We start from the raw sequence: 24,246 nt of genomic DNA on the forward strand, positions 1-24,246 counted from the left end.
AAAATCTTTTTTGGTTCAAGAGATATTGGGCAATTAAGGTGCTGGGTCATTTGTGTACCGATACTTTCGCAGATTCTAGACTTACACCACGTTTACACATGCACTAATCTACAATAAATCTTCAATAGATAATCTAATCGTTCTCTTATTTCGTGCTTATAGTCGAGAAGTGATAGTTTTTCTACGAAAAAGGAATCGGTATCTCTAGAATTGGTCCATAATTACCGATTATCGAAGGTAAAACTTCATATGGGAAATTTAGTTATTTAATAAACGATTAGGAGTTAAGTACGAAAATTCAGCCCTATTCTGCACTTCGAACTGAATTGAAATTTTCACAGTTTGATAATTTATAAAAAAATATGTAAGTAAAATATACATATATGTTTAAAAAAAATATTTTAAAATAAACTTTTTATTTTTTGTGGTTTTGCAGGGCAAGAAGTACAACATTAGAGCAATACGAAGAGTTGTTGGAACTGCTGTCAACAAAAAGAGGGTTCTCAAAAAGGCCTTAAGAAGAAGTCCATTGATTATATTGAATTAAATGAATTATTTTTTGTTAAAATTTACAATCTTTTACAAATATAAAATAATTCAACTTCTTATTTATTGGAATATTACATGTTTTTACAACGAAGTGAGTTTGTTGTTGCGAATGCGATTGGCTACAGCAGTATAATTATTATCACTGCTTTGTTCTTCTTCCTCCTGTATGAAGGTTTAACACTTTCAGCACCAACTCACAATTCATCGCTCATCCTGAATGGATCACTGATGTCCCTCAATCTCCGTATTTCCACTCTAACGTCTACATTGTGGGACGCATTGTCTTCTTCAGTTAAAACTGCAACGGCTAATGTTTTCATAATTTATTTATGTCAAATAAATGTTAAATAACGAAATATTCACTAATTTTTAAAATTTTCACAAATATTTCTTTATTTTGTTGTGTTCTAATTTCATCAATTTCTCACAAACAGCTGATTTCGAAAATTCGTTCATTCTTCCTCTTCTTTCGATTCAAGCGGAGCTCAGAATACCTAATTTCAGTTCAAGCGGAGCGGAGAACTGTAACGGACTTGTAATGCAGAATAGGGGTGAATAAGATAATACCATTGTATGTAAACTAGGTGTAAGGAGTAATTACGAAAATGAAGATGACCTGGTTATATGTGAACTAGGTCCTAAATTGAATAGCAGAAAAATTAGGTATAGCTTGCAAGATTTTTCCTTTTTAAAAAAAAAACCTAGTTTACATATAACGAGATTAAACCTCATTTTCGTACTAAACTACTAATCGTTAATTAAATAACTACATTTCCCATATAAATTTTTCACTCGATAATTATAAATACATTTTAGAGATGCCGATTCTTTTCTCTATGGACAAAGTACCACCTCTAGGCTGTCGTCTCATAGGGATGGGGCATATGTAACGCGTAGATTATATTTTGCGGATTTATTGTAGATTAGTGCAGGTGTAAACGTGATCTAAAACACGCAAATGCAAAACAAAATCTTAAGATTCAGTGCATATTTTTTACAAAGTTTTTTATTTTTCTTTAAAAAAAGTTAAGCATACATATTTAAATAAATTTTTTTAAAAGCTAAGCTACTAATTTATCCTTATAAATAACTCTACTTCGATGCTAACAATTTAAAACAATAGGAATGGGACGATATATTTATAAAAATACCATAAAGAATGGTATTTTTTTCGGGCAAATAAAAAAAAGCGCTTTTAAAGGAGATGTGTGATTTTCCTCAGCAATTGCAATTGTTTTAAAATTATTTATTAAAAGCTGTTGAACAGCTACAATGCAAAACGAACTTTTTGGCGTTTTTTCATGTAGTCTTACATAATAAATTTCGTTAGAAATTTGTAGTTTTTACATTCTTACATATTCACATTATCGTAAGGTCGCATGCATACAAAGTCATTCAAATATACGTTATAATAAATTAATAAATTTAAAGACATCAAATTTAATTTAATTAGTCTGTTTGCCTGGTAAATAATTAATTTTAGTTTATTAGTTGATTTTTTTGGTATCTGCTTTTCTTCTTCTTGATGATTTGATGGGACTTGTGCTGACAATGAAATGAAAAATTTCGCATGCTAAAAGCTTTTAAGTCATTGTGTTCTAGTAAGCCAGTGATGGTATGAAATCTGAAAGTTATTTGGAATATGAATAACGGTTTAAAGATAAATTTCTGGAATAGCAGTATGTAATCGAGATTGCTATGAGTTTAGTTATATCTCTGACAATTTGAAAAAACAACCCATGTCGAGTTACGATAATGGCGATACATAGTCCTATATCTGAAAAGCTAGCCGCAATTTACCATTGTAACTTCCTATATTTTGTAGCAGCCATTTGGCGCTAGGGCTATGAGTAAGTAACGCAGGGAGATCTGTAACGGATTTCTGCTCTGAAGCCAGAATATCACTTTTATCCTAACTCGGCATAGGTTCTTTTTTCAAATTGCCACAGATATGCCGGACTCGAATTTGAAACCAATTCTTAATTTAATTCACTATACAGAATATGCTTGGCAATTCACAAGTTATTCTACTCGTCGCATATGTAATGTTTTAAGCACATTTTATATTGGAAACTTTACATCGCATGCGACAGTCTTGTGAACTTGTAAATATACCATGCTTTTAAAAGCGTTTGTTGTGCCGAGTTGGGATCCAGGGCCTTTTGAGGAAAATATACTTTCTTCCGGTAGATTCCCTTCCACACATATTTGAACATGATAGAGTGGTTGTTGTTGTTGTTGTTGTAGCAATGCTCGCCCCACCTAATAGCCGCGACAGATCACAAATTGTCATCAATATCCTCTAACGGGAGTCCAAGGAAACTTGCCGTTTCAACAGGGGTGGACCATAAGGAAAGGGGTGTTAGAGGCGTTGGTTCCACATTACAATTAAAGAGATGGTTGGTGTCATGTGGGGACACATTGCAAGCAGGGCATACATTTTGTATGTCGGGGTTGATTCTGGATAGGTAAGAGTTTAACCTGTTACAGTATCCAGAACGAAGTTGAGCAAGAGTGACACGCGTTTCCCTGGGGAGTATGCGTTCCTCTTCTGCGAGTTCTGGATATTTTTCTTCAAGTACTGGATTCACCGGGCAATTCCCGACATAAAGGTCCGACGCCTGTCTATGGAGTTCACCAAGGACCTGCTTGTGTTTTTCCGCTTCATACGGCTGGGTTCTCAGGTGCCGTATTTCCTCAAAATGCTTACGGAGATGACTCCTTAGGCCCCTAGGCGGTGCTGGTTCGTCAATCAGATGTCTGTTGGGATGCCCAGGTTTCTGGGTATTCAACAGAAACTGTTTGGTCAGCATCTCATTTCTCTCCCTGATGGGGAGTATTCTCGCTTCATTATGCAGATGGTGTTCTGGGGACATAAGAAGACAGCCCGTGGCGATTCTGAGAGCAGTATTTTGGCAGGCCTGTAGTTTCTTCCAGTGGGTGGTTTTTAGGCTTGGCGACCATATGGGTGACGCGTAGCACGTAATCGGCTGGCTAATTGCTTTGTATGTGGTCAAGAGCGTTTCTTTATCTTTTCCCCAGGTACTGCCAGCAAGGGATTTGAGGATTTTATTACGGCTCTGAATTCTTGGAACAATTGCGGTTGCGTGCGCACCAAAATGTAGATCCTGATCAAACGTCACACCCAAGATTTTGGGGTGTAGGACAGTCGGTAGCGTAGTGCCATCGACGTGGATGTTCAATATGGTCGACATTTGGGGCGTCCATGTTGTAAATAAGGTCGCGGAAGATTTAGTCGGTGACAATGACAGGTTTCGCGAGGCGAAAAAACTGGAGAGATCAGGGAGATAGCCGTTTATTTTATTGCATAGCTCATCGATCTTTGGGCCTGGGCCTGTGGCCATTATTGTGCAGTCATCGGCGTAGGAAACGATTGTGACTCCTTCCGGTGGTGAAGGTAGCTTAGATATGTAGAAATTAAACAAAAGCGGGGATAGGACACCACCCTGTGGCACCCCTTGTTTAATTCTCCTTTGTTTTGATGTTTCGTTTCTGAATTGCACCGATGCCTGCCGACCACCCAGATAATTTGCGGTCCACCTTTTAAGACATGGGGGAAGGGTAGACCCTTCCAGGTCTTCCAGTAACGAGCCATGGTTGACCGTATCAAAAGCTTTTGATAGGTCTACCGCTACGAGTACTGTTCTATGGTGGGGATATTGATTCAAACCGCAATTTATCTGGGTGCTAATGACATTTAGCGCGGAGGTAGTGCTATGGAGCTTTTTGAAGCCATGCTGATGAGGGGCTAGCTGCAAATGTGCTTGGAAATGAGGGAGCAAAATGGCTTCAAGCGTCTTTGCCACTGGCGATAGGAGAGATATCGGACGATATGACTCACCTACGTTAGCTGGTTTCCCAGGCTTTAGTAGCGGGACCACCTTGGCCATTTTCCATTTCTCGGGTATGACAAAGGTGGAAAGAGACAGGTTGAAGACATGCGCTAAATATTTGAAACCCTCTTTCCCTAGGTTTTTAAGCATCGGCATGGCTATGCCGTCTGGGCCCACTGCTTTGGATGGTTTAGCGCGACCAATGACGTCCTCAACCTCTCTAGCGGTGATGGTAATTGGTGACGCGCTGAGTTTGTGTTTATGTGCACGTCTATTGGCTCTCCGTCTATCTTTGTCGACCGTAGGATGCATTATATATTGTCGGCAGAAAGCGCTCGTGCATTTTTTCGCACCCGACAGCACCTTATCGCCAAAGGCGATGGAAACTTTGTCTTTGTGCTTAGTCGGATTCGATAGGGACTTTACGGTGGACCAAAGTTTACCTACACCGGTAGAGAGGTTACAACCTCTTAGGTGCTCTTCCCATTTCGTCCGCTTGTGTTCGTCCACAAGCAATCTGATGCGTTGGTTTATATCCCTTATTTGGAGGTCGCCTGGATCAAGCTGTCTTATAAGGTCGCGTTCCCTCGCTAAGCTCGCGGCCTCCGCCGGGAAGTGGGGCCGGATTTCGGGAATTCTCCCGGCGGGAATGAAATGTGCCGAGGCGGATTCAATGACCTTACGGAAGGCACGCTCCCCTTGGCGGGCATCAGTCGGGATAGGGAGGGCAGCAAAGCTGCTGTCTGTTGCAGATTTATATTCTTCCCACTTTCCTTTTTTGAAGTTTATGAAAGTGCGTTTTTCGGTGACGATGAAGTCGGCGGTACGCTCGAACGAAATAAGTATGGGCAGGTGGTCGGATGCCAATGTTACCATCGGCTGCCAGTTGACGCAGTTTACGAGTTCTGCGCTCACGATTGAGATATCTGGCGAGCTATGACAGCTTCCTACCATACGTGTGGGGGCGTCTCCGTTTATTGTGCAGAACGTCGTTTCTTCTATTTGATCCGCCAACATCTCACCCCTACTGTCCGCCCGCAAGTTTGAATGCCATAGATCATGATGGGCATTGAAATCGCCTAAGATAATGCGATTGTTGCCAGTGAGTAAGGTCCTGATATTAGGGCGGTATCCACTGGGGCAACAGGTGGCAGGAGGGATGTAGATGTTGATGATTTCTAGATTTGCATCGCCTGACCGGACAGATAGGCCTTGACGTTCTAAGACATTGTCACTGCGGTCGATGCCAGGATCAAATATATGATATTGCACAGAGTGGTGTATAATAAACGCGAGGCCGCCTCCATTTCCGCTCTCGCGGTCTTTCCTGTGGACATTATAACCAGAGCAGGTCTGCAATGCAGATCTTGCTGTGAGTTTAGTCTCTTGAATCGCAGCAATGCGGATGTTGTGCCGCTTCATGAAATCGACTATCTCCGTAATCTTCCCAGTTAGTCCATTACAGTTGAACTGCAGAATTCTGAAGTGCATGAGGGGTGACGCCACCACTCTAGGGGTAAGTGAGGGGTGACTACGCCTAGGTTGTGGAAGGCCAGGACGCAATTGCTGTTGTGGCCTTGGGACTGGGCGCCCTTGGGCAAGCATTGGGGTACCCGGATGATTTGGGTTTGCGACCTGGCAACATGGCGCGATGAAACCCGTCGAGGGGTTGCCGTCGCGGAGACCAGAACATCTAGGAAAGTGGCACCACCCAAGGCAGGAGCTGCATTGAGCGGATGTCGCAAACCTATATATTCTGTGCTGGCAGACGGTGCAAACGGAGGCAGGGACTAAGAGTCTGTTTCCCTGACCTGCACGATTGCTGCCAGAAAAGAGGGGAGGAGAAGAAGACGGGGGCAGGGGCTGATGCTCAGCATTGCTACCAGCTCTACTACGAAGGTAGTAGTTATGAGTGGTATCAGCTGTTTGAGTTGTTGGCGCCGTGGGGCGCGAGCAGCAGCGGGTACTTGTTGTGGCTTGCTGAGCAGCGAAGCTGCTGGAAGGTAGTAGGGATACGCTTAGGCGTAGACTACGGGACGCCCTTGGGCGTGAGCAGCAAGGAGCCACAAAAGATTTATAAAAGTTACGTGGACGTCGGGTTTTGGGATCAAGCCCAGAACAACCTGTCCGATGCAACCATCCCTTGCACGAGACACACTGAACAGAGTATGACCGTCCTAAAAAGATTCTTTTCTGGCAAATGCAGCAAAACCATTTCTCAGGACCGGGGTGAGGAGACGGACCCGGATTGGGTTCGATACCTTCCCGGAGTAAGAGAATATGTAGCAGTCCTGCTGCAAGGAGCTGCTGGGAGGATGACAATTTGTGGGAGGGACGAAACAAATTAAATGGGGTCACACTGAAATGACAGTCCTTGGTCGGGAAAAATCCCTAGTCGCTCCGGTACATAGAACCGACTGCCTTGGGAAGCGATGATAGAGTGGTCTCTATCAGGTATACGAGCAGACCTGAATATTATATAGTATTCATAGGCTATCATGACAAGACCACTAGCATGTTTCCCAAAATACAGTTCAGTTATAAATATAAAAAAACGATAGAGTGACACTCGATTACACCATACGTTTGTGCGTCCATTAGAAACGCAAATTCGACCGGAAACTGGTTTTGTCAATCAATCAGAATATTTAGCTTATTAAGTTTTTGATGGATTTCTTGAAATGCATGAGTAACTAAAGCATGTCAAATGCAATAGAGCAAGACGTTATTGTTGTTGTAGCAGTGCTTCGTCCCATACAATATGTCTGACCGATCACATATTGTCATCAATGTCCTCTAACGGGAGTCCGAGGAAACTTGCTGTTTCAACAGGGGTGGACCATAATGAGAGAGGTGTTAGAGGCGTTGGTTCCACATTACAACTGAAGAGATGGTTGGTGTCATGTGGGGACACGTTGCAAGCAGGGCATACATTTTGTATGTCGGGGTTGATTCTGGATAGGTAAGAATTTAACCTGTTACAGTATCCAGATCGAAATTGGGCTAGAGTGACTCGCGTTTTCCTAGGGAGTGTGCGTTCCTCTTCCGCAAGTTTAGGGTATTGCTCTTTGAGTACTGGATTCACCGGGCAATTCCTGACAGAGGTCCGCCGCATGTTTATGGAGTTCACCAAGCACCAGCTTATGTTTTTTGGCTTCATACGGCTGCGTTCTCAGGTGCCGTATTTCCTCATATTGCTTACGGAGGTGACTCCTTAAGCCCCTGGGCTGTGCTGGCTCATCAATCAGATGTCTGTTGGGATGCCCAGGTTTCTGGATATTCAACAGAAACTGTTTGGTTATCATTTCATTTCTTTCCCTTATCGGGAGTATTCTCGCCTCATTATGTAGATGGTGTTCTGGGGGCATAAGAAGACAACCCCTGGCGGGTTTAAGGGCAGTATTTTGTTAGGCCTGTAGCTGCTTCCAGCGGGTAATCTTTAGGCTTGGCGACCATATCGGGGACGCGTAGTTTGCAATCAGATGGCCAATTGCTTTGTAAGTGGTAATGAGCGTTTCTTTATCTTATCCCCAAGCACTGCTAGCGAGAGATTTGAGGATTTTTTTACGGCTCTGGATTGTCGGTACAATTGCGGCTGCATGCTCACCAAAATGTAGATCCTGATCGAACGGCACACCCAAGATTTTGGGGTGTAGGACAGTGGGAAGCATAGGGCCATTGACGTGGACGTTCAAAATGGTCGACATTTGGGCCGTCCATGTTGTGAATAAGGTCGCCGATGATTTAGTCGGTGATAATGTCAGGTTTCGCGATGTGAAGAAACTGAGGAGATCAAGAAGGTAGCCGTTTATTTTGTTACATAGTTCATCGATCTGTGGGCCTGGGCCTGTGACCATTATTGTGCAATCAACGGCGTAAGAAACGATAGTAACTCCATCTGGTGGCGAAGGTAGCTTTGAAGTTAAACAAAAGTGGGGATAGGACACCTCCCTGTGGCACCCTTTGTTTTGATAGCGATTATTCACAACTGTAACTTTCAATTTCATATCTGATGCAGTCAGCAAATTGGTTTGCATAACAAACCGATTTTAAATATATTAAGAAATAGTTTAATTCAAGTACTCTGCACCTTTGCAATGGTTTCATACTTACAGCATTTCCACCGCCAATTCACATATTTCAAATAACACGCTGTATTTTGCATTTTGTCTATAGTTTTGTTGTAAGTTTCATTTTCTACCTTACGTCCACGGCAGATTATTGCAAAATAGTGCTGTACCAATCAAGTAATAACTCGTAAACCATACTAATATAGAACCAGCCTTCGAACGCAATTTTATTTGATCAAATGTCTTAGGCAACTGATCCGCCGCAAACCAATAAAGGCATGGTGTAGCTGAGCACAATAAACGCGTCGATATCTGCACATGTACGAAGAATGTGCAAAACACTGTAAGCAGTAGCGCATGCAGCACAAATGGCAGCGATTTATATTCTTTTAAAAGTTGCACAAAAGGATAATTTGGCAATAATGTGCTTAGGAAATGTCTAAAGTATTTGACGCAGTGATAGAGAAGGAACGCAAGCACCGGTAATGCTAACATAAAATTTGGTAATTGTTTTACTTCATAGTAACGTAAGAAACCAACATTCCAATAATGCGACTGTATATATGAATATGGGAATGGAAATGTCTTATCACACCATGGCGAATTTTCAGGGTTTCTCTGACCAGCTAAAATATAATTTCTTTTACGTCCATAATCCAATACCGCTGATGTATGTACCATTGTACGATCGGGCATACAAAATTGTTCGAATGCATAGAAATAGAAGAATGTTAAAGGCATTAAAGCCGCTAGGATACAAGTCACCAGTTTCAGTGTGGTAAAACAACGATATGTCTTCTTGACATGATTAACTATGCTGTGACGTAGCATAAAATATATAGGATAGCCAGCATTGAGTAAACCATTCGAACGGCTTACAATTGAAAGTGCCAACGTTATTGTTGTGCGCACAAAACGAAATTCCGATACACATTCCAACATCAAGTGTAATGAGAGCCAACAGAATAGCGCTTCTGAATAAGCGGCCGTAAAAAATATCGATGCTGGATTAAAACAAAACAATAGCACAGCATTCCAACTCTTATTGGGATCTTTAAATATACGTTGTGTAAGTTCGTAAAGCGTATTGGCTGCCTTACAAAAGCAAAATACATTGACTAGCACTGCTATAACTAAACACCAACTACGTAAAGATACACCCATATTTAGAGCATAGAGTGCATTGGCACCAGCACGTACCACCAAAGGAAAAAGTGGATAAAAGGCAAGCGTATTTTCATAAGTATACGAATATTCAGCAATATGTAAAAAATATTCACCATCCCAGTGTCGTAAGCCACCTAAACAGAATTGTACTGTGCGATCAAGCCAAGATGATGTATCGGTAATGTTGGTGACGACGTCAATGAATTCATTTGTATGTTGTTGATGATTTTGTAAATGATGTTGTTTTTCTTGTAGTGCAATCGGTGCACGAAATACATCTGGCTTATGATCGGGCAGCAGGTGGTTGGCCAAAAGCTGTAGAATTAATATAATCACACGGCTAGCAAATGCTAATTTTGTTACTTTCTCAGTCATGTTTGTCTTTCTTTGCGTAATAGATTGAAATAACTATTTATTGCAGTGATAAAGCGATTAATTAGGGCAAGACGATATTCATAGATATCGTGTGACTAATACTTGGTGTCAGCAGGTTGTTGCGGTTCATTTAAACTGTTGTTCCAGTAACTGAAAATGTAAATTTTTAATGAAAGCACTTAAAAGAAGGGTTAAAGGACTGGTCAGTGTAATGCCGGTCAGCTGAACAATTGCATTTTAAATTATGAACATGTGTGAATGTGCTGCTACCTGCCTTCCGACAAATGCTAACTGTAGTTTACACTTCTACATACCTCATTGGACATGTGCAGCAAAGGCGTGCTTTATAGATAACTTTCTTACAAATTAATGCAATATATTTTTAAAAACCTTCGCAAAATCATGCCACAACAAATTTGTCTGTCGGTTTTTAATAGATGACGTTTACGCCAAAAATGTCAAACCAGATTTTCAGAAAACCGGTTACTTAAGTAATATAATGAGTAAATAATTATTATATGCACTCGGTTCAAGTGATTTCATAATGCCGTGTTTAGAGCGGAAAGTTACTTAGACCACATGATCTAATCCACTAATCCATAATAAGGTAATTCTATACGACAGCATGACACTGCTAAAACCGCGTATTAATCTCGAAAATAATAATCCGAAGGCGGAAAAAATTTTATCTCTGTCCGGAGATATTTGCAGTTGAAGTTGGCGATATTCACCCGGTTGTTGTAATGTTGTTGTACTCAAAAAAAAAAAATTGTGAACATAAGTGTTTTGTGCGGATATACATAGTTTTGGTCTCCAAACCGGTGTTAGACCCACCCTGGGTAATTTTTTCTAAGCGCGGCCGAAGGCCGCCAACGCAGAAAGGTGTTCTGCGCAAAAATACTATGGATACCAACCACCCCCGGATACGGAGGTACCCGGGGGTCTTTTTTCGGTTTTTCGTTAATATTTTTTGAATTAGTTAAAAATTTTTATTTTTCGCATTCGGATTATTAATACTGATGTCAAGACGCGTCGTTTGATACCTCTCTCGATATTTTTGGAAGCGTATTAGCAGTGTCATGCTGTCTTATAGAATTACCCATAATAAATCTTCAAACTAAAATCTGTACGTTCACATATACCCATCCCCAGAAAGTAGATTATAAATAAATAAATGTAAGGCGCGATAACCTCCGAAGAGATCTAAGTCCGAGCTTCTCTTCCAATTTGCGTCGTGCTCCTCTTGATTTTTCCCTACAAATTGGCCGGACGGGACCTACATGTTTTATACCGACTCCGAACGGCATCTGCAAGGCAGATGAGTTTTCACTGAGAGCTTTTCATGGCAGAAATACAATCGGAGCGCTTGCCAGACACTGCAGAGGGGCGACCCGCTTAGAAAAATTTTCTTTTAATTGAAAAATCTTATTTCTAAAATTTTGATGTTGCTTTGCCCGGGAGTTGAACCCAGGGCATACGGTGTGATAGGCGGAGCACGCTACCATCACACCACGGTGGTCGAAAACCTGTGAAATATATGTTCTTGTTCCTCTTCTTGCAGCGATAAAGACAATCCGTAGGTTTTGGGGAGTATTATCAGTGATAATGGTCTTTTGCGTGATATTCCTCCGGTACGTTCCGGAAATGGGCACCTTTAAGTTACCTCACGGGAGAGATGGAAGTCGCCTCTTGGTACAAACATGCCTACCGTGGGAATATACTAAGCCACTTAGCCCCCTGATCGTTCATCTTATTTACGCTGTTTTTTGATGTGTCTTTTATTTCGCACCCACCTGCATCTAAGGATGAAACCTGAAAACCATCTCTAGGTGTATAGAATTTGTTTATATGGAAAATCCAGCTATTTAATTATCGAACTGGAGTTAAATACGGAAACTGGCGCTTCCCAAGGCAGTCGGTTCTATGTACCGGAGCGACTCGGTATTTTTCCCGACCAAGGACTGTCATTTCAGTGTGACCCCATCTAATTTGTTTCGTCCCTCCCACAAATTGTCATCCTCCCAGCAGCTCCTTGCAGCAGGACTGCTCCATATTCTCTTACTCCGGAAGGCATCGAATCCAACCCGGGTCCGTCTCCTGACCCCGGTCCTGAGAAATGGTTTTGCTGCATCTGCCGGAAAAGAATCTTTTTAGGACGGTCATACTCTGTATAAATCTTTTGTGGCTCCTTGCTGTTCACGCCCAAGGGCGTCCGTAGTCTATGCCTAAGCGCCCCCACACTACCTTCCAGCAGTCCCGCTGCTCAGCAAGCCACAACAAGTACCCGCTGCTGCTCGCGCCCCACGGCGCCAACAACTCAAACAACTGATACCACTCATAACTACTACCTTCGTAGTAGAGTTGGTAGCAATGCTGAGCATCAGCCCCTGCCCCCGTCTTCTCCCCCCCCCCCCTGTTGTTGTTGTTGTTGTTGTAGCGATACGGTTGCTCCCCGAAGGTTTAGGGAGTGATCGATGTGATGGTCCTTTGCCGTTTACAGATCCGGTACGCTCCGGTAACACAGCATCGTTAAGGTGCTGGCCCGACCATCTCGGGAACGATTTATATGGCCACATTAAACCTTCAGGCCAATCCGGTATTTTAGTCGCCTCTTACGACAGGCATACCTACCGCGAGTATATTCTAACCCCCTGACCCGCTGGGATCCCCCCCCCCCCCCCTCTTTTCGGGCAGCAATCGTGCAGGTCAGGGAACATACTCTTAGTCCCTACCTCCGTTTGCACCGTCTGCCAGCACAGAATATATAGGTTCGCGACATCCGCGCAATGCAGCTCCTGCCTAGGGTGGTGCCACTTTCCTAGATGTTCTGGTCTCCGCGACGGCAACCCCCCGACGGGTTTCATCGCGCCATGTTGCCAGGTCGCAAACCCAAATCATCCGGGTACCCCAATGCTTGCCCAAGGACGCCCAGTCCCAGGGCCACAACAGCAATTCCGTCCTGGCCTTCCACAACCCAGGCGTAGTCACCCGTCACTTACCCCCAGAGCGACGGCATATCCCCTTATGAATTTCAGAATTCTGCAGTTAAATTGTAATGGAATAACTGGGAAGATTACGGAGATAGTCGATTTCATGAAGCGGCACAACATCCGCATTGCTGCGTTTCAAGAGACTAAACTCACAGCAAGATCTGCATTGCAGCCCTGCTCTGGGTATAATGTCCACAGGAAAGACCCCGAGAGCGGAAATGGAGGCGGTCTCGCGTTTATCATACACCACTCTGTGCAATATTATATATTTGATCCTGGCATCGACCGCAGGGACAATGTCTTAGAACGTCAAGGCCTATCGGTCCGGTCAGGCGATGCAAACCTAGAAATCATCAACATCTACATCCCTCCTGCAACCTGTTGCCCCAGTGGATACCGCCCTAATATCAGGACCTTACTCACTGGCAACAATCGCATTATCTTAGGCGATTTCAATGCCCATCATGATCTATGGCATTCAAACTTGCGGGCGTACAGTAGGGGTGAGATGTTGGCGGATCAAATAGAAGAAACGACGTTCTGCACAATAAACGGAGACGCCCCCACACGTATGGTAGGAAGCTGTCACAGCTCGCCAGATATCTTTATCGTGAGCGCAGAACTCGTAAACTGCGTCAACTGGCAGCCGATGGTAACATTGGCATCCGACCACCTGCCCATACTTATTTCGCTTGAGCGTACCGCCGAATTCATCGTCGCTGAAAAACGCACTTTCATAAACTTCAAAAAAGAAAGGTGGGAAGAATATAAATCCTTTACATACAACCGCTTTGCTGCCCTCCCTATCCCGACTGATGCCCGCCAAGGGGAGCGTACCTTCCGTAAGGTCATTGAATCCGTCTCGGCACATTTCATTCCCGCCGGGAGAATTCGCGAAATCCGGCCCACTTCCCGGCGGAGACCGCAAACTTAGCGACAGAACGTGACCTTATAAGACAGCTTGATCGAGGCGACCCCCAAATAAGGGATATAAACCAACGCATCAGATTGCTTGTGGATAAACACAAGTGGGCGAAATGGGAGGAGCACCTAAGAGGTTGTAACCTCGCTACCGGTGTGGGTAAACTTTGGTCCACCGTAAAGTCCCTATCGAATCCGACTAAGCACAAAGACAAAGTTTCCATCGCCTTTGGCGACAAAGTGCTGTCGGACGCGAAAAAATGCGCGAGCGCTTTCTGCCGACAATATATAATGCATCCTACGGTCGACAAAGATAGACGGAGAGCCAATAGACACGCACATAAACACAAATTCAGCGCGTCACCAATCACCATCACCGCTAAAGAGGTTGAGGACGCCATTGGTCGTGCTAAACCATCCAAAGCAGTGGGCCCAGACGGCATAGCCATGCCGATGCTTAAAAGCCTAGGGAAAGAGGGTTTCAAATATTTAGCGCATGTCTTCAACCTGTCTCTTTCCACCTTTGTCATACCTGAGAAATGGAAAATGGCCAAGGTGGTCCCGCTACTAAAGCCTGGGAAACCAGCTAACATAGGTGAGTCGTATCGTCCGATATCTCTCCTATCGCCAGTGGCAAAGACGCTTGAAGCCATTTTGCTCCCTTATTTCCAAGCAAATTTGCAGCTGGCCCCTCATCAGCATGGCTTCAGAAAACTCCACAGCACTACCACCGCGCTAAATGCCATTAGCACCCAGATAAATTGCGGTTTAAATCAATACCTCCACCATAGAACAGTACTCGTAGCGCTAGACCTATCAAAAGCTTTTGATACGGTCAATCATGGATCGTTACTGCAAGACCTGGAAGGGTCTACCCTTCCCCCATGTCTTAAAAGGTGGACCGCAAATTATCTGGGTGGTCGGCAGGCATCGGTGCAATTTAGAAACGAAACATCAAAACCAAGGAGAATTAAACAAGGGGTGCCACAGGGTGGTGTCCTATCCCCACTTTTGTTTAATTTCTACATATCTAAGCTACCTTCACCACCGGAAGGAGTCACAATCGTTTCCTACGCCGATGACTGCACAATAATGGCCACAGGCCCAGGCCCAAAGATCGATGCGCTATGCAATAAAATAAACGGCTACCTCCCTGATCTCTCCAGTTTTTTCGCCTCGCGAAACCTGGCATTATCACCGACTAAATCTTCCGCGACCTTATTTACCACATGGACGTCCCAAATGTCGACCATTTTGAACATCCACGTCGATGGCACTACGCTACCGACTGTCCTACACCCCAAAATCTTGGGTGTGACGTTTGATCCGGATCTACATTTTGGTGAGCACGCAGCCGCAATTGTTCCGAGAATTCAGAGCCGTAACAAAATCCTCAAATCCCTCGCTGGCAGTACTTGGGGAAAAGATAAAGAAACGCTCATGACTACATACAAAGCAATTAGCCAGCCGATTACGTGCTACGCGTCACCCATATGGTCGCCAAGCCTAAAAATCACCCACTGGAAGAAACTACAGGCCTGCCAAAATACTGCTCTCAGAATCGCCACGGGCTGTCTCCTTATGTCCCCAGAACACCATCTGCATAATGAAGCGAGAATACTCCCCATCAGGGAGAGAAATGAGATGCTGACAAAACAGTTCCTGTTGAATACCCAGAAACCTGGGCATCCCAACAGACATCTGATTGATGAACCAGCACCGCCTAGGGGCTTAAGGAGTCATCTCCGTAAGCATTTTGAGGAAATACGGCACCTGAGAACCCAGCCGTATGAAGCGAAAAAACACAAACAGGTCCTTGGTGAACTCCATAAACAGGCGTCGGACCTTTATGCCGGGAATTGCCCGGTGAATCCAGTACTTAACGAAAATTATCGAAAACTCGCAGAAGAGGAACGCATACTCCCCAGGGAAACGCGTGTCACTCTTGCTCAACTTCGTTCTGGATACTGTAACAGGTTAAACTCTTACCTATCCAGAATCAATCCCGACATACAAAATGTATGCCCCGCTTGCAATGTGTCCCCACATGACACCAACCATCTCTTCAATTGTAATGTGGAACCAACGCCTCTAACACCCCTTTCCTTATGTTCCACCCCTGTTGAAACGGCAAGTTTCCTTGGACTCCCGTTAGAGGATATTGATGACAATTTGTGATCGGACGCGGCTATTAGGTGGGGCGAGCATTGCTACTACAACAACAACAACAACAACGGAAACTGGAGATAATACCGTTTTTTGTCCTAAGGCCGTTTTTACAATCTCTGGTTAACACCAACTGACACTACGTTTGCCAGAAATCGTTCGGTGATCTTTCGAAGCAAATGCCAGTTAGCGGTTGTTGTTGTTGTTGTAGCGATAAGGTTACTCCCCGAAGGCTTTGGGGAGTGTTATCGATGTGATGGTCCTTTGCCGGATACAGATCCGGTACGCTCCGGTAACAAAGCACCATTAAGGTGCTAGCCCGAACATCTCGGGAACGATTTATTTGGCCACATTAAACCTTCAGGCTATCCCTCCCTCCCCACCCCCAAGTTCCATGAGGAGCTTGGGTTCGCCACAGCCTCGTCTGTTAGTGAAACAGGATTCGCCACGGATAGGTGAGGTTGACAATTGGGTTGGGAGAAGCTATATATTGCGCTGGCAAGCTGAAAGGGTTGCCTACACAGCCCCTTGTATCTGGTATTTTAGTCGCCTCTTATGACAGGCATACCTACCGCGGGTATATTCTGACCCCCTAACCCGGTGGGGCCAGTTAGCGACAATCGTACATGGTAAGAAAGGTCCTTAGATCAAGTTTACAACTGAAAATTGGTGTCGGAGGATGTTCGATCGTTATCCACACAGTCACTACGTTAAGTTAAGGTACGGATAAAGTTGACTCGTCCGCTTAAGCTGGGATGTGCAGTCAACTTTAACTATAGTTTAAGCTCGCACTGAAAAACCGGTCCTTAGAAAGTGGGATTCTCCCTTTTGCTCGGCTTCTATATGCGAGTTCCAATAAATATACCTGCTGGACTTTATTCTTTCGCACAACATGGTCTCCCACCACTGCCGCAGTGACGCGCGTTTTCCTAAAGAGAGTGCGTTCCTCTTCTGCTAGTTCTGGGTATTTTTCTTTAAATACTGAATTCGTACTCAAAGATTATCATAAACTTGCGGTTCCCCCAGCGGGTTAGGGGTTCAGAATATACCCGCTGTAGGTATGCCTGTCGTAAGAGGCTTCTCCAAGCTCCAAGTGTTTCACTAACAGACGAGGCTCTGGCGACCCCAAGCTCCTCATGGAACTTGGGGGTGGGGAGGGAGGGATGGCCTGAAGGTTTAATGTGGCCATATACATAAATCGTTCCCGAGAGGGTCGGGCTAGCACCTTAATGGTGCTGTGTTACCGGAGCGTACCGGATCTGTATCCGGCAAAGGACCATCACATCGATAACACTCCCTAAAGCCTTCGGGGAGCAACCTTATCGCTACAACAACAGCAACATAAACTTGCGGAAGAGGAACGCACACTCCCCAGGGAAACGCGAGTCACTCTAGCCCAACTTCGATCTGGATACTGTAACAGGTTAAACTCTTACCTATCCAGAATCAACCCCGATATACAAAATATATGCCCCGCTTGCAATGTGTCCCCACATGACACCAAACATTTCTTTAATTGTAATGTGGAACCAACGCCTCTAACACCACTCTCATTATGGTCCACCCCTGTTGAAAATGCAAGGTTCCTTGGACTGCCGTTAGAGGACATTGATGACAATTTGTGATTTGAGACCTATTGGATGGGGCAAAGCACTGCTACAACGACAACAGGACCTGCGGCAGTTCTGAATACAGTATTTTGTTAACTGTGTGGAAGGAACAAATTAAACTGATAATCGTTGTCGCCAACGCGTGAATATCAGTATATCTTTTGGCTAGATTTCCTCTCGAATACTCCCATTGTCGTTGTTGTTGTTGTTGTCGTCGTATCTGATGTTGTCAGCGTCCTTGCTATAAATAACAGGACTGGTATAGTAAAATATTTACGGAGCTTTATATGTTTTGGCAAGAGAGGACTTTACCTGCTTACTCAGTCCAACATAGCATTTGTTGGCTACAGTAATTCTCACCTGGATTTCTGGGCTGACATTGTTGTTTGTATAGAAACGAGCCGAAAGAAATAAGATTACCAATGCTAGTGTTGTAGTTGTAACGAGATTACACAAAATTTGGAGGAGTGCCGCAGCGGTGATAGTTTTTGAGTGGATATTCGTGCAAAATACTGACACCTAATATGGTGCCCAGTAGTTCCAGTGTTTACGCTTGATAGTTGTTGAAACAATGCACTAGAGATTCTTCTTACTTTGATCTAACTTCGGTAATTTAGCGGAATCCGCATCTTTAATTTTTTATACATGGATGCAAATAAGGTTTGGCATTTATTTATTTATTTTTTTTGTTTAATGTTGATGCTTCCGACTGGTTCAGTTTGAATTATTCTGAAATGATTCTTCGACGTCTGCTCAAAACTAAAACTAAGATGTATTAAATCTAATCATAACTATTTAATGTATTATTTATCGGATTTGGACCTGAAAGGTCTCGGCGCACGCATCCGCGATACGCTTGTGTACCTGATTAGCCTCAGCTTGAGTTAAGGTGCGTTCCATATGCCTGTATACAATGCGGAAGCAGACACTTGATTTACCGGTTTTTGGATGCTTGAAGCGGTCCACTAGACTAATCTACATAAATAAAATATCATTATGACTACGGGCGGATAGAGAGCCAAGATTAAAATTGTTCTCACCTGTTCCACCACATCACCAGCCACTGAACGTACAAGATCATAGAAATCATTACAAGCAAAACCGGCATCGACTTCTACACCCGTTGGTAACCAAAATGAAAGATCATTCGTACACTGCGGATAACCGGAAACAGGTTTGTACTTGGGAAGCTTGTGCAGATTTTCTTCGCTGAATTGATTTAAAAAACCACTATCATTAGACCAGAACAATCGTATGTCAGGTATATCGAACAGCACCATTGCCAAACGTTCCAATCCCAAACCAAAAGCATAACCAATTTGATTATGTGCACCTGAACGCTGTAGTATCTCGTGACGCATAATACCACAACCGAGTACTTCAAGCCATTTGCCTTTATAAAGTATTTCTAGCTCCCACGAGGGTTGTGTGAAAGGAAAGTATGTGTCCACCCAACGATACTCCAATTGCGTGCCGAATAAATCACGTGCCAGACCAACCAATATATTTTTCATTTCATGTTCCATCAATTTGACTGCTTCTAGTGTATGGCATGCCTGCTTGGTCTCATCCAAGCACTTCGATGACGTTTGCGGCGGTGAATGATTTTGCACATGAAATTGCCAATCTTTTTCGAAGATTTCCAAATCTAGATTACGTCCGAAAAGCGTGTCTTTTGTTACCAAACGTACTGCGTCTAATTGATGAAATACTGGATAGTGTGTACTATCAATTTCATCGCGCCTATACACTTCGCCGGCTACCATAAAGTTATCTAAACCACATGAAATCAAATCTGATTGGTGAGCTGTGGTGTGTGCGCGCAACAAATGGTTGCGATTAATGTAATAACAATCTGCTTTGGCACGACTAACATGATCACCGGGAAATAGTAGATTATCAAAATTTTGTTCCACCGTTACAATAGGACTTAACTGATCATAAACCGAGAATAAGGGATTCCCTCTTGAGTTCCTATAAGCGCTATAGAAATAACTAACGATTCTTTGCCGTATAATAGAAAGTGGATGATTACGTTGCAAATGTTTGTTGGCACCCAGATAGGATAGTATTTTTGGTGTAACATTGGTCCAATCGTCTGTGGGATATGTAAGGCCGTTGATTTCTATAGCTCCTTTTACATCTTTTGCACCGACAGTAGTAGCCATAGGTCGTGTGTTTATGATGGATTTGTAAGCATTTTTGGCTGGCGCGACTAACCGATTATTGGAAGATATCGACGCAAGAGCATTTAGCTGATGACATGTCCTTAATATCAACATTTTACAATTATTAAAATAATATGTTTTTGTTTTCTAAGTTATGTCATCAGCTGTTTAACATGGTGTGCTGCCGTATAGTATGCAGAGTCAATGTACCACTCGAATAATTGAGGAATTAGTGAGAGATAGAAGTTTCCTCATTTTTATACTCAGCTTGCTTTGCACACAGAGTATATTAACTTTGATTGGATAACGGTTGGTTGTACAGGTATAAAGGAATCGAGATAGATATAGACCCCGGTAATTGTCTAGTTGAGGGGTCGACTGCTAATACGCTACCAAAAATATCGAGAGAGGTGTCAAACGACGCGTCTTGACATCAGTATTAATAATCCGAAGGCGGAAAATAAAAATTTTAACGCGTTCAAAAGATATTAACGAAAAACCGAAAAAAGACCCGCGGGTACCTCTGAAACCGGGGGTCGGATCCATAGTATTTTTGCGCAGAACACCTTTTTGCGTTGGCGGCCTTCGGCCGCGCTTATAAAAAATAACCCTGGGCTACGCCATGCCAAGTCCGGGTGTGTGGTATAACCGTGGCTACCGCCACGGTGATGCACAATTTTTTTTGGGGGTACAACCAACAACAACCACATGGAAATCGCCAACTTCAACTGCAAATATCTCCGGACAGAGATAAAATTTTTCTTTTCCGCCATCGGATTATTGTTCTCGAGATTAATACGCGTCTTTTGACACCTCTCTCGCTATTTTTGGTAGCGTATTAGTAGTCGACCCCTCAACTAGACTATTACCTAGACCCCCATATATCAAAATCATCAGTATCGAAAAAAAAATTTGATTGAGCCATGTCCGTCCGTTCGTCCGTTAGCACGATAACTTGATTAAATATTGAGATATCTTCACCAAATTTGGTACACGAGCTTATCTGGACCCAGCATAGATTGGTATTGAAAATGAGCGAAATCGGATGATAACCAAACCCACTTTTTATATATATAAAATTTTGGAAAACACAAAAAACCTGACAATTTAGTAAATAATACACCTAGAATGTTAAAATTTGACATGTGGACTGATATTGGGACTCTTGATAAAAATTTGAAAAAATTTTTTTAAATGGGCGTGGCACCGCCCACTTGTGATAAAATCAATTTTACAACTATTATTAATCATAAATCAAAAATCGTAAACCTGTCGTAACAAAATTCGGCAGAGTTTGCCTTTATTATAAGCAATGATTTGAAGAAAAATTAACGAAATCGGTTAAGGACCACGCCCACTTTTATATAAAAGATTTTTAAAAGGGTCGTGGACGAATAAAATAAGCTATATCTTTGCAAAAAAGAGCCTTTATATCAATGGTATTTCATTTCCCAAGTGGATTTATAACAATAATAGGAAAAACTTCAAATTAAAAAAAATGGGCGTGGCACCGCCCCTTTCAAGACAAAGCAATTTTCTATGTTTCGGAAGCCATAAATCGAAGAAAAATTAACATATCGTAATGAAATTGTGTACACATATTTTCCTTATAGCAGAAAATATTTCTAGTAAAAATGGACGGGATCGGTTAGGGACCACGGCAACTTAGATATAGAACAAGTTTAAAAGGGTCGTAGACTAGAATAATAGGATATAACTAAGCAAAAAAATAGTTGCTGTCAATGATATTTCACTTATCAAGTTTTATTGTAAGAGGAAATGGGGAGACATTTTTCTTTTAAACGGGCGGTGCTACGTTTTATGTAGAAAATTTATAATAATAATAATTTATCTGAAATGAAATGGACAATTGAAGCTCACGATGAGTATATAATGTTCGGTTACACCCGTACTTAGACAGCTTTACTTGTTGAATTTTGGATTTTGGGCTACAACCAAGACCAATCAAGAAAAGATGATGGCGGTAATAGTCTAGAACAGGGGTCGATTGCTAATACGCGTCCAAAGATATCAAGAGAGATGTCAAACGACGCGTATTAATCTCGACAACAATAATCCGAAGGCGGAAAATAAAAAATTTAACTCGTTCCAAAGATATTAACGAAAATCCGGGTTCCTCCGAAACCGGGTGTGGGATCCGTAGTATTTTCGCGCAGAACACCTTTCTGCGTTGGCGACCTTCGGCCGCGCTTATAAAAAATTACCCTGGCCGGTACACCCATGGGGTGGAATCAAAATTAAATGCGTGCAAAATATCTTTGTACACACAATTTTTTTTTCAGTGCACAACAACATTACCACAACCAAATGAAAATTGTCAAGTTCAAGTCGAGGTCAATGTGCTTCTTTTGGCACCTCTCTTGATGTTTTTGGACGCGTATTAGCAGTCGGCCCCTGTTCTAGACTTTTACCCACCACATGGTACTAAAGCCGCCTTGATTACAACATTTTATAACGTCAACCAATCTCGGCATCCGGTCCTTCTATGCAGCTGATGCAGAATGTTTTGAATGCAGCATGAGTGACAGTTCTTTGTCGAACATGAACCAACACGCTTGGGTGCTGGCACGTTTAGGTGGGAGCCAAACTGACGTGCGAACGATTTGATGAATATGAGCGTTAGCAACGATGATGGAAAAGCAATGAATTTGGGAACTCTGGTCCATCACTGTTGAAACTGGACACTCTCGTTAGAAGATATTGACAACAATTTGTGAGTGGTCGCACCTATTAAATGCGGCGAAGCACTTATTCAAGGTTTGTAAAGACAAAGCCATACCAGCTCTTTGACAGCGGGTTTCAGTCTTGCACACAAAACGCGAGGCGAAACATTGTATGTAAAGTTAAGGAGACAAATACCGTGGTAATTACCATCATATCCGCAAACACATTCCTTATGGCACACTAAATTCCGTTCAATAGTCATGTAGTCATCCCACTAGATGCTGCCCAACAGTTGGTGCACGAACTTTTTGGTGATGGAACGAAGGTTACATTGTCTTCGGTTAAGGTATAAAGTAGACCATGTTGTTGTTGTAGTACCAATTTTTCTCCCTGTTTGATTAGAATTACTGTTAAAGGTTTGACCTCGTGTTTACTATGCTGTCTGGCCCCACTAATTTGGATGACTTGAACTTTGGTATAGCTTCGTGGACCTCTAATGGTAATAGGCGTAGCGTACTTTTGTTTGTGCGTACATCTAATGGATCGCCGTCTGACCTTTTCAACCGCAGAATGCATTACAAAATGCTGAGAGATAGCGCTATAGCATTTTTTCGGGTCCGAAAATACTTTATCGTAAAAAGGTTTAACAAAAACTTCACTTTTGATTGGATTGACCTACACCAACAGAGAAGTTCTAGTTCCTGAGCCACTTTTTCCATTTCTCTACTTTGGTTGCACCATCGGGACTTTGGTGTTCGATGCGCTGTATCCACAATAAAATTGAAAATTTTTTGGTGTAATGTGAGCTCTGTTAAGTTGGTCTACAGACCATCTGATATGCGAGTTAAGCACCCTTGCGGTTCTTGCGGCTTTAGCTGTCGTACAAGATCTCGTTCCCTCAATTAAGCTAGAAATTTGTGCGGAACTCGAAGATCTAACGAAACTCGCGTTACCCGTATGTTCTCAGTCCCATTATGTTTTTTTAAATTTAATTATAGTTCGATTTTCGAAGGTAATACAATCGGCGGGCCGATCTAGAGTGTGAGCAGTATGGGTAGGCAATCAAATGCAAGTGTTAGTATTGGTCGTCAGAGAACATTGTTTATGAGTCCCCTCTCATTAAGATATATGGCAAACTACGACAGCATTCAACGACTTTGATGGGAGCGTCTCCATGAACCATGTTAAATGACCGAAAGGTCCTATTGTCAAATTGGAATGCACGAGGTCATGGTGTGCCCTAATTCTACAAGAACTATACGATTTTCAATCTCTAGTAATGCGCTGATATTGGGACGATAACCACTCGGATAACCGTTGATTTGGTTTTCTTCCATATTGTCCGGGCGCTCGATGTCGGAGTCAGAGACCTTTTCTGTAAACTTTGTAGCTATCGCACATTTGGAGATCAGACCTGGCGGTTACGTGTTGTTGTTGTTGTAGCGATAAGCGCACTGCCTGAAGGCCTTGGGGAGTGTTCTCGATGTTGATGGTATTTTGCCGGATGCAAATCAGGGACGTTCCGGTAACAAGCACTATAAAGGTACTAGCCCGAACATCAGGGAACGGTTTTCTATGACCACATGAAATCTTCTAGGCCATACCGCCGTCCCACCCTCTACGTTAGGTTAGGTTAGGTTCAAGTGGCTGCCGTCCGCATCGGAGCGGGACACTTAGGCCTTTATAGGCCC

General features: G+C 43.0%; 3 protein-coding genes across 3 annotated transcripts in view; 1 reads left to right on the forward strand and 2 right to left on the reverse strand.

Annotated features, from left to right (window-relative positions):
• Window positions 1-1,340: 1,340 nt before the first annotated feature.
• Window positions 1,341-10,527, reverse strand: PIG-V (phosphatidylinositol glycan anchor biosynthesis class V). Its single transcript, XM_067771476.1, has 3 exons — window positions 10,330-10,527; window positions 8,517-10,165; window positions 1,341-2,173 (listed from the first exon to the last, which is right to left on the reverse strand). The coding sequence occupies exon 2, from the start codon at window positions 10,013-10,015 to the stop codon at window positions 8,606-8,608; it is 1,410 nt and encodes a 469-aa protein (XP_067627577.1). The 5' UTR covers window positions 10,016-10,165; window positions 10,330-10,527; the 3' UTR covers window positions 1,341-2,173; window positions 8,517-8,605.
• LOC137243609 (serine protease grass-like) overlaps window positions 1,556-24,246 on the forward strand; it is a 30,633-nt gene continuing 7,942 nt past the window's right edge. Inside the window, exon 1 of the mRNA XM_067771478.1 lies at window positions 1,556-1,574. The gene's annotated coding sequence lies outside the window, so the exon portion shown is untranslated. The remainder of the gene's footprint in view (window positions 1,575-24,246) is intronic.
• Window positions 18,359-20,023, reverse strand: PheRS-m (Phenylalanyl-tRNA synthetase, mitochondrial). Its single transcript, XM_067777446.1, has 2 exons — window positions 18,743-20,023; window positions 18,359-18,677 (listed from the first exon to the last, which is right to left on the reverse strand). The coding sequence occupies exons 1-2, from the start codon at window positions 19,982-19,984 to the stop codon at window positions 18,510-18,512; spliced, it is 1,410 nt and encodes a 469-aa protein (XP_067633547.1). The 5' UTR covers window positions 19,985-20,023; the 3' UTR covers window positions 18,359-18,509.

This window comes from Eurosta solidaginis, chromosome 3 (genome assembly GCF_040869045.1).
Source record: "Eurosta solidaginis isolate ZX-2024a chromosome 3, ASM4086904v1, whole genome shotgun sequence".
Lineage (NCBI taxonomy): Eukaryota > Metazoa > Arthropoda > Insecta > Diptera > Tephritidae > Eurosta > Eurosta solidaginis.